Here is a 21,208-nt window from a genome sequence, read left to right on the forward strand (position 1 = left end):
TAGAAGATGTATATTTTCTGATTTCAAGCCATATAAAGCTACAATAATTGAAACAGTGTAGTACTATTCTAAAGGCAGATATATAAACCATTGGAGTTAAATAAAAGCCTAGAGCTAAATTCTTCCCTATATTGTCAAGTTATTTTTGACAAGGTTTCCACGAACATTTGGTGGTGGGAATAATAGTCTTTTAACTAAATATTGTTGACAAATAATAATTACATGGAAAAGAATAAAATTGGACCCTTACCTAATCCCATATACAAGTATTAACTCAAAATAGATAAAAGACCTAAATATAAATCTTAAGACTATAAACTTTTAGGAGAAAATCTGGGTCATAAAACCTCACAGCATTGAAATTGGCAGTGATTTCTTGGTTATGATTTCAATGGCACAGGCAACAGAAGAGTATACAAACTCCCTAAAAAATAAAAAACATATTGTATATCCAAAGACAATGTAAACAGAGTTAACAGTTACTAATAGAATGGGATAAAATATTTCCAAATGCTATATCTGAAGGTATATTAATATTCCAATTAGAAATCCTAAAAATTAACAACAATAAAGGCAAACAATACCCTTTAGAGATAGGTAAAAGACTAACATAAATAATGAATCTCCACAGATAACCAATCTTAGTTGTCTGTTGGATGGAAAATCTTGTTTCTCTAGTTCTGATGTGTGTTACCTATTTCTTCTTTGTAGTTAATCTCTTTGAGTATTTTCTTTAGTGCTGGTTTTGAAGACATAAATTCCTTCAGTTTCTGTTTGTCATGGAAGCTTCTTATTTCTCCATCTAATTTGATAGAAAGTTTTGCTGGGTAGGAAATTTTTGGCTGGAAGTTGTTTTCTTTCAGAGTTTGGAATATGTTACTCCAACCCCTTCTGGCTCTCATAACTTGGTTTGGGAAGTCTGGAGTGATTCTAATTGGTTTGCCTCTGAATATCACTTGGCCCTTTGCTTTTGTTGCCTTTAAGATTCTCTGCTTGGCTTCCACATTGGTCATTTTGACAATTATGTGGCGTGGGGATCCTCTTCTCCGATCCTGTCTAAAGGGAGTTCTATAAGTTTCCTGGACCTGCGTATCGACCTCTTGCTCTATGTCTGGAAAATTTTCTGCTATTACTTCCTTGAAGAGATTGTTGATCCCTTTGGTTTCACTTTCTTTTCCCTCCTCTATTCCAATTATTCTTAGGTTAGCTGTCTTAAAATGGGCCTATATTTCTTCAATATCAGATTCCTGCTGTCGGATATTTTTTTCTAGATTAGAAACTATGTGTTCATTTTTGGATTGCTCATCTTCTAAGAGCGAGATTCTGTTCTCCATGTGTTCTAATCGGTTGTTTGTGCTTTGAATTGAGGCCTTTACTTCATTAATTGCATCCTTTATCTCTTTTTGGCTCTCTCTGAGTTCTTTTCGAAGCACCTCTATTATTTCTACAGTTATTTTCCTGATTTGATCTTCTAGAAATCTCTGATTTTCAGTTTTATCGGGTTCTGATGTTGTGGGGTTGTGAGCATTCATTGCTCCAGTATTATTCCTCTTTCCCATGATTTCGGAAGTTTGTGCCTTCTCTGGGTTCTTCCCTTGGGTCACTATGACTTCACTTAAGGTGCTCTGGATCTCGAGTCAGTAGTATCTCAGACCCCACTACTCCTTTACTGGGTTATATCACAGAGTCTCCGACCCAGAGAGTCGATAGAGGCTGCTTTAGACTGTGGGGGGTGCCAGGTTGCACGTTCTCCTATGGTGTGATATCACTGCCACCGCCCCTCTCCCACTGGGTCAAATCCCAGTGAGTACAGTACTGGGATTTCTCCGCTGTGGCCCGCAATTTGACTCACTGTTCTTGAGTACGCAGATGTAGCTGTACTGAATTCGGTGAATTCGGTGCTGCTGCCGCCGGTTGGCAATATGGCGCCGCTGCTACGCCCTCGGCTGTGGGGCTGGCGTTTTTTTTTTTCTTGGTTTTGATTTCCACTCTGAATCCCTGCAGCGTGTGCTGAGCTCAGCCACTGGGAGCTTTAGATGCCCTCTGCGCCGAGAAATCCCGCCTGGCTATTCCGCAGCGGCTCCCCTGGGCTTGCTGTGGCCGTCCCGTGAACTCACCGGTGCTGCCAGCAGTATGGCGCTGCTGCCACGTCCTCGGGCATGAAGCCGCGTCCTCGGGCGTGAGGATCTCCTCTGTGGCTCTGTTCTCAGTCCGCTTTCTCTCTGGAGCCTGGTGATTTTTTTTGTTTCTCTGGTGATGTTGTTTTCTGGCTTTGAAAGGCGCTGATTTTGTGGTAATGGAGATTTGTTGTTAGCGGGGCTCTTAAGCCCCGCTTTTCTCGGTCGCCATCTTCCCGGAAGTCCCATAGGGAATTTTTCAAAGGAATATTACCTAAAAGTTTAAAACCTTTACTTTTGGGAAAACCCTGTCCACATAGACGTACATGCATGTTTGCACACACACACACACACACACACACACACACACACATACACACACACATGCACGCATTTACACACGCACATTCAGTGTTAGTTTGCTTGTAGACACAGAAACTGAATAGTAGCATAAGATGTGAGTTACAGAATTGTAAAGATTCTGATTTCACCTTTGCAAATCTCAGTCCCTGGCAGTGTGAGGTGATTTTATGAGAAATCTTGTAGAAACTGCCTCCTGATATGGGAACCCTGGGGGAGGGGTCACTTTTCATCGTTTTTGCACTAAAACTTCTCTCCCAACACATTGTATGCAAAGCCCACTCCTCAGTGCCTACCTGGCACTTCAGGAAGTCCCAGAAATTTCTGGAATCCCTGGTGTTTAGGAATTGCCATGGGAGAACTGTTGTTCTGGGGAGAAAATGATACTTAAAGAACAATAGTAGAGCCGGATGTGGTGGCGCATACTTCTAATCCCAGTGCGTGGAAGGCTGAAACAGGAGGATTGCACAGGTTCAAAGCCAGCCTCGGCTACTTAGTGAGGCTCTCAGCAACTTAGTGAGACCCTGTTTCCAAATAAAGTATAAAATAGGTCTGGGAGTATAGATTGGAGGTAGAAAAGCACCTGGGTTCTACCCCAACACCACACAAAAAAAAGAAAAGTAAAGTAAAGAACAATAGTAACTTGGCTGAACACAGCAGTCAGAAGATTGCCTCTAGACTCAGGACATGAAAAGTCCTGCTTTACGTTCTCCAGAAGGTGAGTGAAGATGGAATGGGTGGAAGGAAGCAAGCTCTGAAGTCCTGGACTTCCTGGGGAAAGTCCCAGAACTCAAGTCTGGGGAGCACTAACCAACCTCTCCGTGTGATTTTAATCATGGTCATTTTGTAGAAGGAGGAAAACAATTTGTGTTAACAGAAACCCAAACCCTACTGATCTTCATAGATTAAAGTCAACACTTGAACGACCCTTGGAAGCCCATTGGGAGCCAGACCATTGGCGGGGCACGGCCACAATGACTTCCATCTGTTCTCCAACCAGCCAAGATCTGAACAGGCAGCTACCTCCATCCTGAGAGGGCTGCACCCAAGGCAGGCACAGCCTAGCTCCCTCAGGACTGCCTCAGAGCACCTGCTCCTCATCCTGTGTCTACCTGTGCCAGGGGCGTGCTGCTGCTCCTTCCCGATCTAATCCTCCAAGGACACCCAGATTTCTTAACACTTTGTATACCCTTTTTCTCTCTGTCACTTCTGGGATTCCTCTCCCCTTCTTTCCCTAGAAGTGCTCTGTGATCTTAAAACAGACTCTTCCTTCTCCTACTTCTTCTTCCTTTTACTTTTCATCTTTCAGTATAAAAGTTTTCTTGAGAGTCATCTACACTGCCTGCTTTGAATTCACCTGAGCCACCTGCCCATCCTGTGTGATAGACGACCTACGGAAACGCAGGGTTCCTTTCTGTGCCTCATCTTCCAGAACTTTCCAGTCGAGACCCAACCTGAACACGGAATCTGCAGGCTCTTTCTCTGCCCTTCTTCTTGCCCCTGCAACCCTCAACAGTTTGCCACCACTTGTTTGCAACTGTTTCTGCCCTTTATTTCTAAGACCTCCCTCTTCTCATCCACAGATGCAGATGTGTAACAAAATTAGAGCCCCATTTGTGCCACTTCTCTCTGAGGTGATGCTTGCTCCTCACGTCTTTCTGGACCATCACCACCCACCATCACCCCAATGCCATCCTGTCCTCCTCCAGCCCCGCTCCTGAAGAGCCTCATGGACCATGGCCACTTGTGCTCAGACTGCCCCGCATAGCATCCATGCCACCTTGGCTGCAGATATCATCTTTATCTCAAAGACCCCTCTGATCTTTTTAGTTTGGGATTGATTTTTCTATACTTACATATCACAAAAGAGTTTATTTGAAAGAAATATCTAGAGGTCATATTAGACATTAACAAAGTAAGTCATTTACAATAATTGTAACATTTATCTGGTACCTACTGTGTAACAAGTTAGTTCTCAATTATATATATATATATATATAATCTTTTTATTGGGGCAATGTAGTTATACATTGAAGTGCGATTCAAAGTGATACACTCATATGTGCACACACCATCTCTTTGTGGGTGTCCCTCCACACCCAACTCCGTTACCCACTCACCTCCCCGTATGTGCTACAGGGATGGCAGTGACACTTTATATGTAAACAAAGCATTATTTGTCTGCTCCCTTCCTCTACCCTCCATTTTACTCTCTATTTTATTTATTTATTTATTTATTTATTTATTTATTTATTTATTTATTTGCAGATCTGGGGATGGAACCCAGGGGTATTCGAACTCCGAGCTACACCCCAGTCCTATTTTTTTATTATTTATTTTGAAACCGGGTCTCACTGAGTTGCAGAGGGCCTCACTAAGTAGCTGAGGCTGTCCGCAAACCGCGATCCTCCGATCTCAGCCTCCCGAATGCTGGGATTGCAAGCGTGTGCCACCACGCCCGACTTCTCCCCTCATTTTAATAAAGACTTTTTTTCTTTTCTGTTTTCTCTTTAATTTCCTAATATGAGAGAAAATATGTCAGCATGGACTTTCTGAGACTGGCTGATCTCACTTATCATGAAATGCTCTAGTTTCATTTTCCTGCAGGTAACATAACTCTTGTTTCTTTTTCCATGGCTGATTAAGACTCTATTGTGCATTATAGCACGTTGTATTCATCCGTTCACCTGCTGGTGAACACCTAGGTCAGGTGCAGGACTTGACTCCTGTGAACTGTGCTGTTTAAACATGGATCTGCGTGAATCACTGCGCTCTTTTAAGTCTTTTATAAAGATGCCAAGGAGCAGTGTCACTAAGTTATAGGATTGTACCATTCCTCGTCTTTTAAAAAACTTCTCTACTGACCTCTGTATTGGTTGTATTAATTTTCAATTCCACCAACAGTGTATATCTGTTCTTTTTCTCACACACCCTTGCCAGCATTATTGCTCGATTCCTAAAGATTGCCATTCTTAACTGGACTTAGAATCACAATCTCAGTGTAGTTTCAATTTGCATTTGCTGATTGCTAATGGTGTCGATTATTTTTAATATATTTGTTGGCCATTTGTATTTCTTCTTTTTGGGAGATTTCTATTCAAATCAAGTGCCCATTTTTTATTTGCATGTTTGTTTTGCCTATATTATATATATAGGCAATATATATATATATATATATATATATATATATATATATATTCTAGGTATTAGCCTTCTGTCAGAGGAGTAGCTGGCAAAGATTCTTGGTTGTTTTCTTTGCAGTGCAGAAGCTCTTAAATTTGATACAACCTACTTACGGATTCTTACTTTTATTTCCTAAGCTTTAGAAGTCTATTAAGAAAGTCTCTGCCCATACCTACATGATAGAGAGTTGGCACTATGTTTTCTTCCAGTATTTGCAAGTTCCCATCTAATTTTCAGGTCTTTGATCCAGGCTTAATTTTTTCAAGTTAGCCAGGCACGTCTAATAATCCATCTCACTCTCTGTGCCTCTTACTTTTTTTTCTCCACTCCCAACATGCAGTTAACAGATTCATTTTAGTGTCTGTTCTCTTCATTCTCTAGATTATATCATTATACCACATAAATGTTCTCTTTGTAACTTTCATATCATTTATATTCTTTTATTTTGCCGAATTGTATAAGTTAGTGTTCTCCAAATAATTTTAACTGATACTGGCAATAATTAATATATTTTCTTTTTCCTGATTTTATTGAAAATATTTTTAGTATTTCCCAAGATGTCAGATTTTAGGATTAAATAAGCATATATTACATCTGTAGATAAATATGTATGTGTAAACATTGTACACAAATTCACAAAATTGACAATTATACTGTTGTGAGTATATATTCATTTTCTATATGTTTCAGAAAAAATGGAGGCTATAGATTTTCATCAAAAATGAAGACTAAATTTATCACATGGTTAAATATGCCACATTTATGGTGAAGTTTATGTTTGCTATTTTATAACAAGTAATAGTTCTTCAAGAAATAATTGAAGAGTCACATATTGGAAAAACCAGTGTTTTTCTTTGAGGTGTGTGTGTGTGTGTGTGTGTGTATGTATTTGTCACATAAATAAATTTCTACACCTTGGATGTAAGAATTGGCTGATGCTACACTAAGGTTATTCAAGGGTGAAGCCAAAGAAGTGTCTCTATTAAGAAAGAAAAATAAATATATTAATGAAGTCAACTTCTGCTTGTATTTCAGAGTAAAGCAAATGTCCCACTTGTTTAGCTAAGTTGCCCCCTGCTCCAAATCATTAGGGATCGTGAAGGCATGATTCTTTGTTGAGATTTGAGCAGAAGGTTTGAGTTTCACATGTTTTTAATTTCAAAACAGGAAACCAAACTGAAATAATTATTTAAAGAATCACGCCTCCTTAAATGCCACAGGAATTTGGTTAAAGAATTTAAAAATGGACCCTGAACTGCACATGGAAGTAGAGGCAGATTTAATTTTTCTTCTGTATTCATTAGGGAGACATCTAGCCATTTTAGAAAATTGTATAATTACTCAATATGTTCCTCACTTTAACTGGGCCATTATAACTATTAATTGAAGGGGCCCATAAGATACTCTGTAGAAGAGCTTTAAGCAGGCATTTTTTCTAAGTTAATGGTTTCTTATTCCCAGTTAGCAATTATAAAAGTTTATTAAACATGATTCAAATAACATTCAGTAAAGATACATAGAAACCACCCCAGCTCATCATCAGTAGTGGAATATGCCTCTATTTTTTTTAATTTTTTTTTTTGCTAAGTAGTGGTTAGCTCATATTAACTTGTATGCATTTAGGAGTTGCTAAACATAAGAAAATTGGCCAGTGGCTCACAGAGTACTTATAAGTGAGAGAACAGATTAATCCATGCAAGCTACTAAAATCATAGAAATGAATACCATATGCTCTCTGTCCTCCAGAAATGTGTTCTAACAGATGATACAGACGTAAACCCAGCCTCGTAGCATCAGTCACCTTGTGATACATCACCAAACTGGGTGCTTGGAGAGAAAAGGAAGTTGCTGTTGTCATTTTGCCAGGGTAAATGAACACAAGCCTGAGCGAGGCTGGTGTCAACTGTTTTCACTCACAACACTTCTGACACTGAATGTGTGGGGTTTTTAAAACTGACCACTGACCACTGCTTCCCCACGTCCCTGCCTACCGGCTGGGGGTCTCACATCTCCCTCAGCTCTGACAGAACTACCCAGAGTTAGTGGCAGACATTACCGTGTGATGGGCTCAGCCCCTTAAGACTGCCCCCACCTCATGCCAGGCACAACTCTCAGGGTCCAGGTGTCTTAGTCTGTTTCCTGGTGTAGTGACTGAACATGACAGATTGAGTAATTTTGTAATTCATCTCATGGTTCTGAAGGCTGAGAGGTTCAAGATTGGGCCACTGCGGCCCTTCCTGCTGGTGGGTCCTCTACACGTCTAAGGCAGCGAAGGACATCACACTCAAGGTGGCATTTTAGCCTCCTCTCCTCACCAAGCTGCAGCTCCTTGGATTTGGGCTCCCTCCAAGTATTATAACCAGATTACGTTTTCACTCTCCATGTACAGATTCAGTTTCAACTTGAGTTTTGTTGAGGACATTCAAATGGTAGCACCAGGGTACCTGCACTTCCACCTAACTTAGCTTAGGGAGTGTTGGAAACCCTCATTTTTCAGGTCTGAGAATTTGTGTAGATTTGCCAAGAGGATTCCAAAAGCCTCCATTTGCAGCCACGTAAAGGATAAAAATGGTCAGATGAACAGTTACATTAGCTTTAAGATCCCAAAAGTCCCCAAACCCAGGACCTTCTTCCCAAGGGCCTGGGATGCAACATCCTCCCAGAAATGGATGCTTGCACCAACTAGGAAGCCCCTGGAACCCTTCTTCTGGGGATTTATATGTAGGCCAGACTAAGCACACGATTGGCCACTAGTTGTGAACCTCTTCTTCAGCTATCCCTCCCCACTTCCGGAGGCTGGTGGGAGCCAACCAGGGTGAAAGCAGAAATTTCCAGCTTTCTAGACATGCCTCAGTCCTCATGGTGACCAGCTTTGGGACCAAGTAACTTCACTAGTATACAAAGATTCTTCTGCATGCCAGAGAAGCCCAGAGTTGTAGGAGTTGTGTGTCCTATTTCACACTGAGATATAAAAGTCACTGATTCTATTTTTGCCTAGAGATGTTTTCTTCAAGGTGTGGTCTTTGGTCCTGCAGCCTCAGGACAACCTAGGCTCTAGCTGCAATAAATGATCAGCCCCTGCAGACCTGCTATAACAGAAATGCTGGGGTGGTCCCAGCACCCTGAGTTTCCAGGAGCAAGCTCCCTACCCTGATGCACACTCAGGTGTGAGGACCTTCGACCTAGAAACTCACAGAAGAGAGTGCTCAGGTCTGATTCAGAGGAGAGAAAAACTGCACAGGTTAGCTCACAAGCACAGCCATGGAGGGTGCATTCCAGGCACCAAGGTCTGCAGGTTGACAGGCTTAGGGAGTCAGAGAGCAGGAGGAAGGACACAGGATGAAGTCACATAATCACAAAGCTGGAAGAGCAAGGCTAGATGTAGCTTGGAGGATAAACAAAGAAAAATAGGCTTTAATTTGGGAGTTGAAGGGATGTGTACATATGTGTATATCTGTGTGTGTGTGTGTGTGTGTGTGTGTGTGTGTGTGTGTACATTTAAAAGGAAATTTCCTTTTTTAAAAGGATAGTTCTGTGTAGGAAAATTGAAGCCTATCTAGAGGCAAGACCAACCTTTACCTCCCGAGGGAAGGAAGCTTTGCTGAAACTTGATCATTAAGGCATTTGGAGCCTTGCAGTGCCCCCCAGTGGCTGTGTGAAATCACAGGTCATGTGCCTCAGGACCCCTGAGTGATAGAGTTCTGGGGCATCACCTTCTTTTCAGGACAGTTTGAATGTGAAGTGTGTCTGGGCTGTCTGCCCTTCCTCCGTCAATTCCAGTGCACACAATCCATGTCTAGTTGCCTTAGTTGCTCCTGAGCTGGCTCCTGTGGCCCCTCGTGCCTGCAGACTTGGCTTCACCTCCCACCTCCCGCCAGACCCTGCAGCTCCCACCTATCGAGTCTGTAGATCTGAGGTCTTGGCACTCAAATGGTATTCCCCACCAGCTGTGTTTGCGGGTGCCCAGATGTTACCTCGGTGCACAGCAAAGCAGCCTTTCTCCACCAGGATCACACCTGTTGGGTGGGAATCGGACCCTTACAGGCTGGTCACCAAATACCTCTTTAACTTTCCTGGACTCGTCTATTTGAGCAAGGCTACAAACTTAGGAGAGTGTCTGAATCATTCATATTGCCTTTCTGCTGCCTCCGGGACCAGCTGGGTCATCTTCAGTGGCTGGCAGCTTGACCTTCTCCGTAGACCCTTGGAGGCACTGCATGTGGCTTAGATCGTGTTCTTTCATAGAAATATTCTTCTTCAAGGGACTCAGTATGTTTCAACAGGTACATTTAGGTACATTTTCTTACACTTCTACAGAGTATTTTGTTACCTTATCAAAGCCATGTTGTTAAATAAGCCAATCCTGATCAGACATGATTAAAACCAGGGAGACATATTTGCAAAGTCTTATTAGGATCATCAAAAGCCACTTAACTTGGTTTAATATATTACTTAACCAAGTCAGCAGAGAGCTGAATGCATTCACAGAACTGCAAGGGTCCTGTGTGGCCATTCCTCTGCCTCAGTGAACCAGGAAATGAGTGAGTTGGGGTTCACGCCCAAGAGCTGGCTGGTGGCTTCCAGCATTGAACTCAGGAGAGCCGTTCTCGTTTGACTCCTTGAGAAAGTTGATTCTCTAAATTGATTCTTTCTGACAAATCAACACCAAAATACCAAGCTTGGCTACAATGTGTATTTTTAAGACTTTCAGTTTTATTTAAAAATATTTGACTCCCTGTGGAATGGAGGGGTAGAAATTATGCTGATTTGCTCCTCTGAAACCATTTCTTTAGCAGTTTTCCTCAAGGTGTGGTCCTGGATCCTGCAGCCTCGGAGCCAGCTCAGGAGCCAGCTCTGAGGACCTGCAGGTGATGAGAATCTAGTTGGATAGTACAGGACAAGAGGTCAGTCTGAGTCCTGGCAGGCTGGGCACAGAGGAGGGAGAACAGGTCAGTGGGCTATGCAAGCTGCAAGTCTTCTTTGTCAACTTCTCCAAGCACAGTGATAAAATCATTTCTTAATTTAACATATTTAATTGTGTTTATTTGGGGGGACATACTGGATATTGAAACTAGAGGCATTCCTATTTTCAAGCTATACTCCTAGCCTGTTTTTATTTCTTACTTGGAAACAGCATCTCACTAAAGGTTGATGAGAATCTCACTACTCGCTGAAGCTCTCACTGAACCTGCAATCCTCTTGTCTTAGTCTCCCAGTACTGGGATTACAGGTGTGCATCTCCACACCCAGCTAATTGTGTTTATATTAAAGCAGCATCCATTTAATCCTTTTTATTTCTTTTTTCTCTACTGAATGACCTCTTCAGATATCATCCTTCAGTAGAAATAGTGCCTTTTATATCCTGAAAAAATATACACGGCATGAAAGTTACCATTTTAATCATTTGAGAGTGTATAATTCAGTGGCATATAAATACGTTTATACTCTCTATATCTGTCATGACTGTAAACTCCATAAGCTTTTTATCTTACCTTCCCCCTCCTACACCATGACAGCCGCCATTCTGCTCTTCGTTGTTATGCCTTTGACTATTTCTGATACCTCACATAATAGTTGCTTTGGGATAAATTTTATTAACTGAAATATTGAACAAATTAAGGGACAGTCTCAAAGATGTAGGTAGCATTCAGGATGTGTACAGAGACTAAATCAAGCCTGTCAGAGTGCCTCCTGTCAGCCTCGCTGTCTACGAATCTTAAATTACAACTGTGAATGGTTGACATTCAGGTTGTGACCAAGGACATACTGAGTTCTATCAATTCTCTGATAAGAAACGATGATCTGCTCATTGTATGTGCTTCTGCTGTTGATTGCTCATTGTTTGCTCTTGTCACCTCTCAAATGAGACGGGTCTATTTAATACTGAAGTTTCTTTTGGAAAAATGGCTGGTTGTTTACAGTTATGAAAAAGAACCAGTACACCTCATCAAATATATAAGGGCATTAATTGTAAGACGTGTTTTGGTTTTAAAGATGTTAATATGAGGGAAGAAATGTGTGCATCATAGAATAAAAAAAAATTGCCAGTGAAAAATCATGAAGAAGCCAGGCAAGGTGGCACATGCTTGTAATCCCAGCATTTGGGGGGCTGAGACCGGAGGATTGTGGTTTGCAGCCAGCCTCAGCTACTGAGTGAGGCCCTTTGCAACTCACTGAGACCCTGTTTTAAAATAAAAAATAGAGCTGGGTTTATTTGGAAGTAGAATGCCCCTGTGTTCCATCCCCAGTACCATAAAAAAAAATCATGAAGAGAGGTCAGGAAAATAGAATATCCATAATTGCCCAGGGGGAAGTTAACACAAAGTCATGTGAATATGGTTAAGGTTTTTTAAAAGTCGTTGCTAGCTCTCCATCTGTCCTTTACACAGGACATGGTCCTGAGTCTGTATTGTCCATCTCTTTCTTCCACAGGGCAGATGACCACAAAGGAAGGCTGCTACAGAGACCTGCGGTTTCAAGTCAATACATCTTTCTGCAATCCCAAGACACGACCTGTCACAGGGCTGGTGTCCTGCAAGGTGTCTGCCTGTCCTCCCAGGTAAGGTGTGTCCTGTTCATCTTTACAGGTACACAGTTGGCAGATAAATTCAGTGAGGCATCCTGAGTTTGGAAAATGAGAAGGGTCAACCACCAACATGTAATTCACAGTGGCAAAGAAGTAAATATACAAGAGTCGACTGAACAGGGGACCTAAAAAGTATGTCTTGATGAGAAGTGGTCTGGAAACAAATCGGGTCTGTAAGTGAAGTTCACGCAATAGCATCCTGTCCTTTTTATGTTCCTTTAATCAGTTGCAGACAGGCACACGCTCTGTGACATCCTGCCCCTTGCAGAGATGGATTACTTGGGGAGGATCCCATCTGGCTGTTTGGCAGTCATCCATTTGTGAGCCCTAGACCTTCACAAGTTGATCTCAGGATGTTGGTGGAAGGCTGGCTCTTTAACCAGCATAGCCTTTATTACTTTATTACATAGGAGGTGGCAGGGGCAGGATGCTGGGAGTTCAGGGGTCTTCTTGTGTCTGCGGAACTGCATGAGCAGGGCCATCATAGCTCAGCCACAGAGCATCAGCAATTCAGAGTTGCCTGTCTAGAATGGAGAGGTCAATACTGGCCCATGCCTCCTCCTGTTCAGGCCCTGATATTGCATGGACAGGCAGCACGCAGCCCTCCCTCGACGCCCCCGCCATTGCTCTCACGTTAGTATGAGTCAGGCATCTTTATCACTTGCCTTTGGAACAGGCATCATAAATCACACATGTGTTATTTCCTTCCTGCTCGTCAGTTTATCTAAGTTGAGTGGCTCTTCTAACATTCATTCTAACTCTGGCTTTCTAAAAGCTAATAGCCGCTCTCCTGGACAGTGGGGTGAAGAGGCAGAGGAAATACTTTCCAGATGTGCCTCCTCTCCTCTCAGTGTTTCTTGGAGGGGTGCAGAATAAGAATTTGGATACATATTGGGGTAAAATGCTTTCTAAACCGTCCCTTAGGAATCAGTACAAACGTGGTCTTATCTTCTGCCTTCTTAACTGCTTACAAACCCATTAACAGAAGGATTCCTTTTTTACAACCCAAATACATAAATCAGACACTGGGATGTTTAGTTGCGCACAGTAGAGAAGAAAGATAAGACTCAACAGGACACTCACTAATGTTCTCTCACAGCACGGCTTTCAGTTAATGGGGGAGAAATTATTTTTCTTTTTTTTTCATGTGTGTATGTGATACTGGGGATGGAAATCACAGGCACTCTACCACTGAGATATATCCCAAACACTTTTTATTTTATTGTTTAATTGAGATATGATCTCCTTGAATTGCCCAGGTTGTGTTCGAACTTTTGATCATCTTATCTCAGACGTATGAGTCCCTGAAGTTACAGGTGCACGTCAGTGCTTCCTCCTTCCTTCCTTTCTTCTTTCCTTTTTTCCTCCCTTTCTTTTTCCCTTTTCTTTTTCTCCCTCCCTCCCTTCATTCCTTTTTTCTTTTTCTTTTTTCCTTCCCTTCTTCCTTTCTTCCTCCATTCATCTCTGTCTCTCTTTTCTACCTTCCTTCCTTTCTTATTATTTTTGTAACCTCTTGTCTCTTTTAAACAAGAGTCCTGTACCAACCACTCAGTACTGCATTGGTCAGCAAAGCAGTGAGAAGAAATAAAAATGAATGTGACTGCTTAGGTGCTGTCTGCATAGAAAGGAGCTCACAGCAATGGTAATGAAGCCATCGTTCTGGTCAGTTAGCTACGTAACTTGCTGAGATCTCCCGTCAGCAGGTCTCTTTTCCAGGCTGCAGTTGTGCTGCCTGCAGAGCCTGAGGGCACACGGCCCCAAGCTTGGCTCTTTTTAACTTTTCCCTGGGTCCTATGAGTGTGCAGCTGGTCCTGCTCTGACTTCCCACTTCCATTTCAGCATTATTCCTGGACAATCTGGGAATTGCATGAGAATGTATCTGATCCTATCTATATTTTCTTTCTTTCTTTTTTGGTGTACTGGGGTTCCTGGAAACCCTTCTACCTCCGGGATACACTCCCAGACCCATTTTTTATATTTTTATTTGGAAACAGGGTCTCTTAAGCCAGTGAGGCCCTGATTTGAACCTGCGCGATCCTCCTGTCTCTGCCTCCTAAGCGCAGGGATTACAAGCGTGCACCACCATGCCCGGCTATATTTTCTTCTTACCCTGGAGTCCAGGAGGCTGTGCCACAGTGACACCAAATCCTGAGTTTCCCTGGGACTCCACAGTGGTGGACATGGGTGACGTCCAAGTGGAGTAACTACCAAGTGCAGACACTTGGCTTTTCCCTCTGTGACTTTCCTTTTGCTGATGGGGGCATACAGCTCTTCTGACCTTGGAGCACGTGTATCTCCACACTCAGTACGACTGTCTCCCGGTAATCCAAACCAGAGCACATGCCTCAAGCATTTCATAATAAAACTATAAACAAACTGATGGAGATGGGTGAATATGACACATCAATAGATACATGATAGATCAATAGTCGATAGAATTAATGACAGGTAGATGATAGATGCTAGAACAGAGAAATGAGTATAGATTATAGATAAACAGATGATGCTTAAGTAGATGATAGCTATAAGGATAGATAAGTGATTGATAGAAGATAGATAGATAGTAGATAGATAGATAGATAGATAGATAGATAGATAGGACAAGGGACAAGCTACACTATAAACCTCTATCTATACCTACACAGTCGCCTCAAGTACATGGCTATGTGCTTCTGAAAATATTTGTTGAAAACTGGAAACATCACTCAGAAACAGGACTTCTGCAGAGAGAACACATATACTGATTTAAGATACAGGTAGACAACATTGTTTTATTCTCTGATCCATAAGTTATTTAGAATTTCTGTTTCACATTTCATTTTTTCACTATTGTTTTTTCAAGTGTTCTTACATTTAAATAAAAAGAGTTATAATTATCTCACTTTGTGCATTGTTGAGACTTCCTTTATGGCATAGAAATGGGAGATTTTATAAATATTATCTGTGGGAATGGAGGAATGTGATTTGTGCTATAATAGTATTATTTATGACAAGTACATCAAACTCCTTAGGTATTTATTCTAATCTGTTGTGTTTTTATTTTTGTCTGCCTTATATATATGTTTCCAAGATATATGTTAAAATCTCACACTTGTTTAATTTTTAGTATGTTCTGTTAATTTTATTTTATAATTAACTTCAAATTTTCACTTTATGTTGTTGGTTAGGGCTATAGTTTCCTTGAATTTTTTTTATTTTTAAGTAATGACCATCCGTATCTCTAATGCTGTTTTCCATCTTACAAGCAATTGTGTTTGAAATTAGCATTATGGTGTTTACTCTCTCTACTCCTCTTTTTTCTCCTGATTTATATTTATTTCTCTTTACTTACAAATGTCTATGTTGTTAGGCTTTTCTGCAGCTCAAGGATATAATATCCTGTAAGATTTTTATTTTATCGAGAGGTATTGTACAGCTAGGTCTAGGTGATCATTATATTTGGATCTAAGTGTACTGATTATCATATGTCTTCTATATAGTCACTTATCACACCTTTTCTTTACATCTGACATTCCCTGACTCTAGTGTTTCCTAATGAATCTGGACATTTTTCTTTATTCCTTCCATTTTCACAACTGCTGGACATTATACGTTCCCTTTTTTAATACCACTGCTTTTTGATAAATATGCATAGATGTAAAAGGCGTCAGGATTACTAACACGTGACTATCATAGACTCTTAGAAATGCTGATGGTGGAGATGTGTGCGCATGTGCACTGCTGGGGTGTGGAAAGATTGGTGGAGAAAGCAGTTCTAGGTTGTACCTGAGCACACAGAGAGCCAGGCTAAAGAGGGAGCTGAGAAGGGCCTGGAGAGGTGGTGGCAGGAAGTGGAGGAGTGTTTTACTGATCTTTAACTTTTTTCATAAAAGAAGCATAGTCACCCGCTGTGAATAACTGGGTGGGGGGAGTTGGTGGTTTGAGTAGGAGGAGAACTCTTAGGGAGGGGCAGTGACCTGACCACAGGTGTGTATTGCCCCTGGGAAACACGCGAGAGGACTGGTTGGCTTGAAGGTCATAAATTGAGCCAGGTGAGCAAACGCTGGGCATAGATGTGGTGGGCAGAGATTTGGTTAGAGTTAGGATAAAAAGAAAATGAATCGAATGGGCTGCAGTGCATCTCATTTTAGTGGATGACCAGTAGAAAGGTGTCATCAGCGTTCTGGGTGACAGTGAGGAGGCCCCTCTCTGGATGCCTGTGCCTCTCACCAGACATGTGTGCCATGTCTCAGATATTGGCTGGTGTTTGTTTCATTAAACAAGGGAAGAAAGGCCACTTATACCCCAGAGAGCATAAGTTGGAAAGTCCTGCTGCCCCCAGGGTTTTGGCCTTGTCTTCTACTGTACAGAGCTTTCCGGTAGTCCTGTGTTTAATGAGATGCATTGTTCCAGCCTGAAGACCAAAGCTGAGCAAACTTTGGTGCTCAATTTGGAACTCAGAGGAAGAAACAGCCACACACCCACTGCTAGTGGGCATGTGGGACTGGCCTGTGAGGCCCTTGCTCACAGGCTCCCGTAGAGTAGCAACACTGTTCATAGGGCCCAGTTTTCTAGAAGCACTTAGAAGCATGTACTCTGCCCCATAGGGCATTTCCTGGGCCCATCGCCATGTATAAGGCCTTGGAGGAACCATATTTCCCAAGAGGTTTGACCAGGGAGTTTTTGTCTGCATAAAGCTCAAACTGCCCTAAGGTTCACTGTAGAAAAAATGATATGCAGGGCTCTAACTGTGGACAAAGCTACTGCGGGTTCATGACCACAGCTGGATGTTTTTATATTGTATTTTCAGAAGAGGAAGACCTACAGAAGGGAAGTAGGTAGGTCAGACATAGGGTGTTTGCTTTGTGTTGGATATGTGTGTATGTTGGGAAGAGGTATTGGAGATTGAAAGTAGAAGCATTCTACCTCTGAGACACACCTACAGTCCTATTTATTATCATTATTTTACTTTGAAACAAGGTCTTGCTAACTTTCTGAGGCTGTCCTCAAAACATCCATCCTCCTGGGTGCCTCCCAAGTACTGGGTCGATAGCACATGTGCCACTACCCCTGTCTAAGGGTGGTTTCAAGTCTCAGTACCATAAGTATGTAAATAAATGAATAAATAAGTAAACAAAATAAAAGACATTTTTCACTAAATTAAAAGATATTCATTGACCTCACAGGACTAGGAATATTGAGTGAATGAGTCTGATAAACTCATATAATCTCAAATGAGCTTAATAACTATTTAAGAGCTATATCTTAAGCCAAACTAGTGAGCTTTAGAATTTGATGCAGAAATTTAATAATTTACTTATTATAAAATTCACATTGATATTTGCTTAAGAATTTGAGTTACTTTGTAAATACATTCCCAGAACCACAGAGATACATTAATTTTTTTTAGATAAGTAGCACTTTCAGTTAAAGACTTGATCTCATTGAAGAAATGCTGTTGCAGGTTAAAAATAGGATTAAAAGATGGCATCAGACATTTGTTGAAATGTTTTCCAGCAGGTCCCCCATGAGCTCAAGGCCAAAAGTTTTGAAAAAGAAAGCAGATTCTTGGTCTGCTGTGCCTGTGGTCACCAAGAATGTAATCGCTGTGGAGGATGACCGCAGTCGCCCAGAAAGTTTACATTTGTCTGGATCCCAGGCAGGGCAAGAATCCATGCGAGAACTCTCTTCTCATTTCCAGCTGCCCACATCGTCTCAGAGTCTGATTTTACTTTTATGCCAAATGAGAGTCCAATCATAAGGAATTTTTAATTGTTCCAATGTCTTTATTACTTATTTACTTAATTCAAAGAAGAGGACAGTCAACAATTACAGTGACCTTATCTCTCCTCTGGCATCTGTCCCAATACTTCTAAGTAATATGTGGAATCCCACGTATCAGTTGCCTTGTCCTGGATGAGGATGCAGCCTCCGGCAGGGCCTCCGCTGGTCCCTGCATCACTTTGCTCTCTTACCATGAGCTACAGTTTCCCCACCTGCCAGTGGTCCTCGTCCTCCTGGAAGTCACTGTCCTCAGCATTACTCAGTACTCCTTGCTGGCTAAGTAAGACTTCTGATCCTGTCTCCTTCAAGAGATAAAATTCTGTTCTATGAAAGCTACTGAATGCCTGGCTTTTGTGTTTCTTAGGCTTCTTTACATAAACTCTAAAAGCTATATTAACTTCACTGAGTCATTCAGCAAGTGTAAATTGTACAGCTGCTGTTCTGCTCTGTGCTACACACTTGGAAGAGAGTGAATTCACACACACACACACACACACACACACACACACACACACACACACACCTGTCCTCTAGGACCTTGTGTTTAAGTTGGGGAGACATGGTCAGTAACAAATGTGTAATTTATATAAGTTTTATGTTTTTCATATTTTTGTTTTTAAGTGTATTTTAAATGATAGAATATATAGAAGGTGATAAATGCCATGAAAAAAAGAGAAAGAATCAACAGAAGAAATAAAGTGGTGGGAGTGCAGAAAGGAGATAGGGGTAGCGTTGCTCAGACCTCCTGAAAGGGGGCAAAGGTGGTGAGGATAGCGGATGCTGGTCGTGGTGCTGTCCACACTGACCAGCATGTCTGGCCCTCCCTCACCCTTCTCCCCACTCCTCGATTCTGGTGCCCCCAGAGCTATCCTGTGTCTCTACCAACCAAGAGTCCTGTGTCCTGTAACTTGATGCCAGAACACATTCTGTCTTGCTTACGCCACTGTATTTGGGAAACACAACCTTTTCCAGCTGCCCAGGGTGGCTTCAGAGGATCTGAGTTTTCTGATGTCTCCCAATGACAGATCCCTTGAGAACAGCACTGTGGGCGGAATCCTCTTCGCCGGGGAGTTTTGTAGAATGACATCACTACCTTCCATCTCCTGTGGCTGCCCAGAGTCTGCTGCAGTGCTGAGTCCTGTCCTTCCTTTGGGACTGCTCCTGGGGTTTCCTTCTTCGCCTTCTGTAAGCTCTAGGGTCTTCTATTTAGACCCTGTTTTGACGTGCTTTACTGGCGATGTAGTCTCATTCATTTGCAGAGTCCACAATGGTTCTTTCAATTTTGGGAAAAAATGTTCATGTTTTCCTTCATATTTATATTCCAATCTTCTAAACTATCACACATTAGACTGATATTTTAATTTTCTCATGTTTCCATTTTGGAGACCTATTTTTTGTATATTTATGTGATACATTATGGCGATTGGAAATATGTAATAAGCAGATCAGGGTAATAAGTATTTTCATCACTTCAAACATTAATCATTTTAATGTGTTGGGGATTTTGTCCCCTTCTAATAATTTTGAAACCTATTCTAGATGGTCTCAACCAAACATTACCCCACTGTGCTTAAGATGAACCAGAGTAATTCCTCCCTTTCGCTGAGTTTTGGTGTTCTGCCTGAAACTTCCTTCCACTCTAGCTTTCCCCTTCCCTTTTCAGTCTTCAGTGACCACCATACCATTTTTTCCTGTGGGATCAACTTTCTAGCGTCTACACCGAGTGAGAACATGTGGTGTTTTTCTTTCTACATCTGACTTTTTCCACCTAACATAATGTTTTCTTTCAATGCCTGTCTCTTTTTCTTTTTGCTCTACATTTCTTAGAGTTTTATCTTTCAGATTTTCTGCCGTCTTTGTTTTGTGTCATACCTGACAATCCATCCTCTTATAGATTTTGTATTTGATCTTTGGTTACTTCTTCTCTTTTAGAGCATCTTTCTCTTTCTTCTTTTAACATAGTATAATTATTCCTTCCTTCCTCTTTCCCCCCTCTCTCCCTCTCTCCCTTCTTCCTTACCTTTCTCTCTTTTTCCTCCTATTCTCCTTTTTTTTTCCTTCCTCCCTCTTTTCTTCTCTTACCTGTAGACACTCTTCCTTCTGAGGTGTGCTAGTGGCTGGAGGCAGCCTTTGCCCTTTCTGCTGATGCCTTCCGCAGACATCTAGTAATCCTCAACCCTTCAGGCATGTTGATTCTGAGATGCCAAGAAAAGTTGACTAGATACCTTCTGTGCTTAGTCAGGTGATCACTGGGGAATCTTAGTAACAAGACAGCTGTGCAAGAAACAGCTTTTTTACTGCTCTTTCACTTCCAGAGCTCTTTTTTCAAGGATCATGCACTTGTCCTGAGAAGAATCCTGTGTTATAATAAAATGTGTTGGAGCTGGGCGTGGTGGAGCACGCTTGTAATCCCCGTGCTTGGGAGGCAGAGACAGGAGGATCGCATGGGTCCAAAGCCAGCCTCGCTGGCTTAAGAGACCCTATTTCCAAATAAAAATATAAAAATAGGTCTGGAAGTGTAGCCTGGAGATAGAAGGGCTTCCAGGAACCCCAGTACCACAAAAAAAAAAGAAAAAAGAAATATCTTGGAGATGCATGCTTGGCCAGAACTGTGAAGCACAAAAGGAAGGTGTTGGGGCTCTCCAAGATCCCCACCCTAATGCTTTTGTCTGGTGTCCTCAAGTCATTCTTGCAGAGGGAGCATCTCTTTGGCCCTCATTGGAATTGAGTGAGATGACAGAGATTAAATATGGGCTTAAATCCACCAAGTTTAATGGAAAGACCTATATCTGTCCTTGTGCAGAGCAACAACAAAATGCTCATGGAAAGCTGGAAATATAGACATTGTTGGTATATTTATTGTAATGAATGCATGCTACAGCAACTAACATATAGAGAAAAATTATTGGAAATATATAGACAGTCTGTAATTAAGTCTGTTGACAAAGAGAGGAGTTACATTACTCCTAGGGTGACCAACTCATCCCAGATGGCCTGGGATTATCCTGGCTTTAAAACTGTAATTCTAGGTTTCAAAACTGAAGTTTTCTAATTATCCAATTCTTTCCCTTTAGTCCCAGGCAAATCAGAGTGGTAGATCATCTTGGCCTCTCTCTCCATGTCTGATATTGACACATACTGGATTACTGTACAAAATGCTGTTCTAGCATTTTTTAAACTAGCCCGTTGTGTTCACCAT

At 41.7% G+C, this 21,208-nt stretch overlaps 1 protein-coding gene across 1 annotated transcript in view; it reads left to right on the forward strand.

Moving 5' to 3' along the window:
• ADAMTS16 (ADAM metallopeptidase with thrombospondin type 1 motif 16) overlaps positions 1–21,208 on the forward strand; it is a gene marked incomplete at both ends in the record, with an annotated part of 178,275 nt that overhangs the window by 120,086 nt on the left and 36,981 nt on the right. Inside the window, one exon of the mRNA XM_080697811.1 lies at positions 12,093–12,219. Coding sequence (XP_080553937.1) covers positions 12,093–12,219 — 127 coding nt within the window. The remainder of the gene's footprint in view (positions 1–12,092; positions 12,220–21,208) is intronic.

The sequence above is a fragment of the Muscardinus avellanarius genome (genome assembly GCF_963383645.1).
Source record: "Muscardinus avellanarius genome assembly, chromosome: 1".
In the NCBI taxonomy this organism is placed as follows: Eukaryota; Metazoa; Chordata; class Mammalia; order Rodentia; family Gliridae; genus Muscardinus; species Muscardinus avellanarius.